Below are 5,960 nucleotides of genomic sequence, written 5' to 3' on the forward strand. Positions count from 1 at the left end.
GCGACATGAATAAATTAAAGATTTTCGGATGATTATAGTATATGTATTAAATGTTGGTTTCGTATGGGTACAATTATTGGGGTTTTTAGGTTTTAGTCCTACTTATAATAGCGATATTAGGCTTTGATACATTTATACTTGAAAATTAGACTTTAGTCCAACTTTTGCCTTGTATTTTGCTTAATACCTAGAATAACCTTACACGTGCGTCTCACATGTTTGATTAATTTTAGGACCAAAGCCTAATATCGCTACTATAAATAGGACCAAAGCCTAAATACCCCTAATTTCAGGCAGGTAAAAGGGATTGATTTCCACTATCTTTTGTTGTTGCTACAGCACAAGCAGCAGTCGCTGTTATTAGACTTACAAGCCATGGAAGAGGTACTATGTTTGGTGGAGGTGGAGAAAGATGGGTTGCTATGAAGATTCAAATTGTATTTAGAGGATTCTTGGTATTATTTTCTTGATGTTTTAGTGTTTAGTTCATCTCATTCCATTCTACTTGGTTTAGTTCTGATTGGTGTCCTTTAATTTATCTATTTTTAGTCTGATTTAAATTGTGTTTCAGGCAAGAAAAGCTCATAGAGCTTTAAAAGGACTAGTTAAACTACAAGCTCTTGTAAGAGGTTATCTTGTGAGGAAACAAGCTACTAGAGCCCAAAGATAGTGGAAATCGATACTTGCAGGCCTAAATCACGGTCACGAAGAACCAACACCGACACTTCAATGCCAGAATATGGTGAAGATCCATCATATCAAACGATCTCCTCTCCGCTTCCATGCCAAATACCAGCTCGTCTATCAATACCCTGAAGGCTGACATTATCATTAAGACTTCGATTGGGGATTCACTGGGGATGAATGTAGGTTCTCAACTGCAGAAAGCACACCGTGGTTTATGAATTCTACTAGTTCTCAATTGCACAAAGCACACCACCAATGTTGAAGGCTGTGATCAAGCATAGACAGGCAAAAAAAGAGTTAGACAAATAAAACAAGAGCATATGAACATAGAAATTCAAGAGCCAGGAGGGCCTTATCAGACTAAACTTTCCAGTTTCAGATAAGTACGGATAACATAACACCAAGTAATCCAAACAGAGCATTAGAGGAAGTAACAGTTGGGTTGTTCTTGATAAAAAGTGCAGCCGTTAAACTACCAACAAAGGCAGAGAGTATGTAGACAAGCCCAATCTTCCCTACAAAATAGAAAGAAATAAGAAATTATAAGCATCAACCACAGCCATATAAGAATTTTGGCTAAGTATTCCTTTGTTTCGGAAAATGATAAGCAACTCACATGACCCAAACTCTTGCTCCAAACGAACTCCAACAAATATTACACTTGAGAGCCTAATATTGCTACTGATAAATTCTCATACAAGAAAAGGGCAATCAAAAGGGAAGAATCAGAATTAATTCATTTTGTATTAATCCCTTTTGTTTGTCTGAAATTAGGGGTATTTAGGCTTTGGTCCTATTTATAATAGCAATATTAGGCTTTGGTCCTAAAATTCATCAAACATGTGAGACCCACGTGTAAGGGTATTCTAGGTATTAAGTAAAATACAAGGCAAAAGTTGGACTAAATTCTAATTTTCAAGTATAAATGTATCAAAGCCTAATATTGCTATTATAAGTAGGACTAAAACCTAAAAACCCCATAATTATTTATAGATTTGATTAGCATGTGATATACATAACAAATTGAAAATGTTGTATATGGGAAATTTATTTATTGTTAAGACGTGTTTGATCGCTAAATGGTGTTTGGATGGATTAATTAGAAATCTTTGTAATGTAAATCAAAGTGTACATATGGTTTCAGTGTGACATGACATTCCTGAAATGCTATATAAATATTATGCAGTATGTTTGGAGCAATGGTGACATTATGTGGTATGTTATAATTGTTGTTATGTTAAATGATATGATATGTTATGATATCTATTCAATGCGACTTTTTTTCAGAATTAAATGTAAACGCTCCATTATTATATTTGTGATATGCTATATGAGGTATTATAGTCTTTGTGGATATTTCCAAAGGGATTGTGGTTTAGTACAATAATTTTATTTGGCACGTGAAAGAATAAAATGGTTATAAGATGGATAGTGATATTTCCAAATGTTGTGTTTCAGTGCAATATATTTTATTGGCACATAATAGAGTGTGGAATGATTACGAGATATAATTGTAAGATATGATATTTGAATAAAATACATAACGAAAATCGTAGAACCTAGCTGCGACAACTCATGTGATTAACCCTTGTGTAGGGCGTATATAATATGATTGGCACTTGTGTAGGGCGTATAAGATGCTGATTGACCCATGTGTAGGGCAATCGTAGCCGAATAGTGGCTTGATTATCTTGTTTGCAAAATTTATAACGAGACACACGATATTTTATGCCGAATAGTGGCAGTACTCACCAAATGGCGTTCGTGTGAGGGTTACCTGGTATGCGATATCCCGTTTAGGGTAATTATGCATGGAGTGGTTCATTACGTGAGGGGAGGCATGTGGATGTACATGTTTGGCGTTGGAAAGTGATTGTGGTAGCCAGGGAAACTACGTAAAATATAGAGACAACGTGATTCTAGAGACACTTGAAGAAACTCTAAACAATAATTGTGATGATATATCAAAGTGTACATTAAATCTATAATAAATGATTTATTGTGGTTATGAAATTGGTCATTGAGATTGTTCTTGTTGGTTCAATGAGATGATTGGAATTATGTATATGATATATTTGTTTTATTGTAATTTATTTTGCATTCACAATGGATTTGCAGAAGGGGTGGGTTGAATTGATTATTTATGCAGGTGTGACCTACTCTGTGATTAGGCCTACACCAGTGTAAGTATATAATAAGTTTTAGTTTTGTTATTTTATTATTAGATGCAGTTAATTGATAAGTACCCAAAACTGTAATACTAAACCCCATAGAGACATAGTGTTTTGGTTAATTATGTGTTTAATAATCATAAAATAATTATATTTTCGTACTTTTGGAGGTTTTTGTAGTTAACGTGAATATGATGATAAAACATACATCGAAGTACGAGAATACTAGAATACTTGAAGTCTTCCCACTCAGCCACAGTGAACCCCAACAAAGCCTGACTAGAGCCGAAGATTCCAAAGAGACAAAACCAGTGCATAACGGGTCCACATGTAAAGAAGCAGCAAACTTCCGTAGCTCACATATTTCAAACTTGGATGCCGACTTCGGCTAGTGAACTGCTAGAGCAACCTGGCCAACGAACTCTATATAAAGATAGAAAGTTGTAACAAAGCCAAAATCGGCGCCGCCACTAGACACACCACGTGGACCTACTCTACGGGCCCAAAAGGCATGACGAGTCAGCATAGGCAGGTGGCAAGTGATGGTCACAATTTTGTGCCACCTTGCAAAAGGAAAGGAGGGATCAATTCAATGTTTGAATTGATTTTCACAAAGGACAAAACAAAATTAAAACACAAAAAGACAAAGTTATAAAAAAGTTTGTTTTTATATGAAACAAAAGGACAAACCTTTGGAAACAAGGTTCGGTTGTTTTGCCAAAAGAGGAATTAATGGACTTTGGCTTCATGGGAGGGGACCAGGCTATGTATATGAGAAGGGGTCTTCAGTTTTGAGTTGGCCAGTTTTAGTTTTTAGTTTAGACCATAGTCTGTAGCTTTTATATTCTGGCAGTTAGTTTCATTCCGTATTTTCTCCTTCAAGTAGTTTTCCAAGCTTCAGTACTGTAAGTCCTTCTTAATAAAAGTCATTTCTTTTCAAGTTTAATTCCTGTTCTACATTTACTTATTTATTGTATACATCAAGTTCAATTATTCATCTAGTGACCATGAGCTAAACCCCCCCCCCTCGGGGAGGGTTATGATGCTCGTGTGAGGATACGGATTGACACTTTAATTTTCCAAAATCACTACATAGGAATTTGGTGTAGATTATACATCTGGTCCCAAAATGATTGAGACTGTACAAGTTTGGAGTGCTGATGCTCCAAAACAGTCTCGCGAGAGACCCAAAATGTCTCGCGCGAGACTCTATGGTGTCAGACAGCTCTCTGATTTGTCCAACTGATGTAGAATCGAACCAGCAGCTGAAATGATATTCTACAGATGGAATATTAATTCAACTTCTTACGCTAGTGAGATGAGCCCACTGATGCGTGCATCTCGCTAGGGATCGATACTCGATGTCGTCTCGGGTTTGTCTATGAACTCAAGACGGATTAGAGCTGTAGTGATATGGCATTCAAACTGTTGCAACTGATTCTTGCATGAGTATGGTTAACCCTTTCCCCTATTTCTTTATCTCTGTTATTAGCGTCAAAATCATCGTTATTAATTTACGTTACTTGCATTACCGTTAATTTACTTAAACTAACTAAATAACCTAAAATCCTACTCACCAAATGTTGTATATCCAGTTGTAAACCTTGCCGAGCCCTAAGGTATGGATGATCCCTTACTCGACCTATCCTACAAACCCACGTGAGTAAGGTAACTTGACTAAATGAATGACTAACAAACTTTTGACTTTGGACTTCGGACTTCGGACTTCGGATTTCAGACTGTGGACCTCGGACTTAAGTAAACCAAACTAGAAATTACCGTTTTATCAAATGGCACCGCTGCACGCCTAAGGACTCCGAACATTAAACGTAATAAGCGAATACATCTAACAAAACCCACCTCTCCTACCACCTCATCTTTGCAATTTTCATTTGTTTTGCAATACTGACGTGTTACATACTTGTTTGCCCCAACCTTTTCTACTAACAGATATCTATGAACCAAATCTTGTTTATCGTTTTTAGCATAGTCTAAGTATTCCGTAGAAAGTTGAAATACTGAACTGATAAAATAGTCTCAGACGAGACAATATTAGTAGCGCGCGAGACTAACCTGGAGTATCAACACTCCGGTTTTCAGGTACAAGCCACTTTCCTTTTCAGTACTATTTTGGACTCTCTAGTCCTGTTTATCCACTATCCAGTAAGTTCACGAGCTCAGGAGTTATTTTGATCGTTATACGAGAAATCGCAGGACGCCAGGTTTTGAATTCTTTAACTCCTCAAACTTTGTCGAGGATATTATTTGGTTGATTGCTATAACCTATTTTACCTCGAATATTTATGTGTTGGCATGAGAACTCTTTGCGTGTCTAGAATTTTTCCTAAGTAAATGTGGTTCGTCATTACATATTCACGTTAATATGATTAATATGATTCGAATATATTTGGATGTCTGCGTAATTTCAAATCACCTGCTTAGATTATTTTTATATGTGTATATTACATCCATTCAAGTACAAGGTATTACTTTGCATGAGTTCATTCTCGACATTCCCCTAGCTCTCATATAGTTGCCCGTATTTTTAGCTATATATTATTGCATGCGTAGGACGTGTTTCTATTCACGTATAAGTAATATATAGTTGCATGTGTAAACTTCTTGTGTAAAACTACCATGTGTTAATTGTATGCTTAATCATCTATTTTCGCATCTCTCGTCTTTAATTGCATGTTTCGTAAACACATCTCCATAATACATTAATTACGTAAACAAAAAATAATATAAAAAAATAATAATAATAAAATAAAAAAATATATATATATATAATAAAATAAAAATCCTAATAATAAATTTTTTAATATAATCATCTTAATAATACCCCGCATAATACACCATCATAAATCATATTCCTATTCTATCAGTGTCTAGCAAACGTGAAAGATTGAGGTTACCTAATTAAGGAACGTCCTAGCACAAAAAACCTCCCTCAATTCTCTCGTGTGACCTGGCTGCTGGAATATTCACACGTTATCCTAGCTTACCTGCACATGTTAGCAATAGCTTAGGAGGACGTGATTCACCTCCCTTCTTCCTTAATTCTCAATTCTCCATTCATAATTCGTTCCTTATGAGTCTTGA

At 35.7% G+C, this 5,960-nt stretch overlaps 1 protein-coding gene across 1 annotated transcript; it reads left to right on the plus strand.

Moving 5' to 3' along the window:
• Positions 1-323: 323 nt before the first annotated feature.
• Positions 324-1,026, plus strand: LOC147525642 (protein IQ-DOMAIN 25-like; the record flags this gene model as incomplete). The annotated part of the gene is given in 3 exon segments (XM_086580202.1): positions 324-455; positions 572-654; positions 657-1,026. Coding segments are annotated over 3 exon segments (375 nt in total), but the record flags the coding sequence as incomplete, so codon positions are not given.
• Positions 1,027-5,960: the final 4,934 nt, after the last annotated feature.

Source organism: Coptis chinensis, chromosome 1, assembly GCF_015680905.1.
Source record: "Coptis chinensis isolate HL-2020 chromosome 1, ASM1568090v1, whole genome shotgun sequence".
Lineage (NCBI taxonomy): Eukaryota > Viridiplantae > Streptophyta > Magnoliopsida > Ranunculales > Ranunculaceae > Coptis > Coptis chinensis.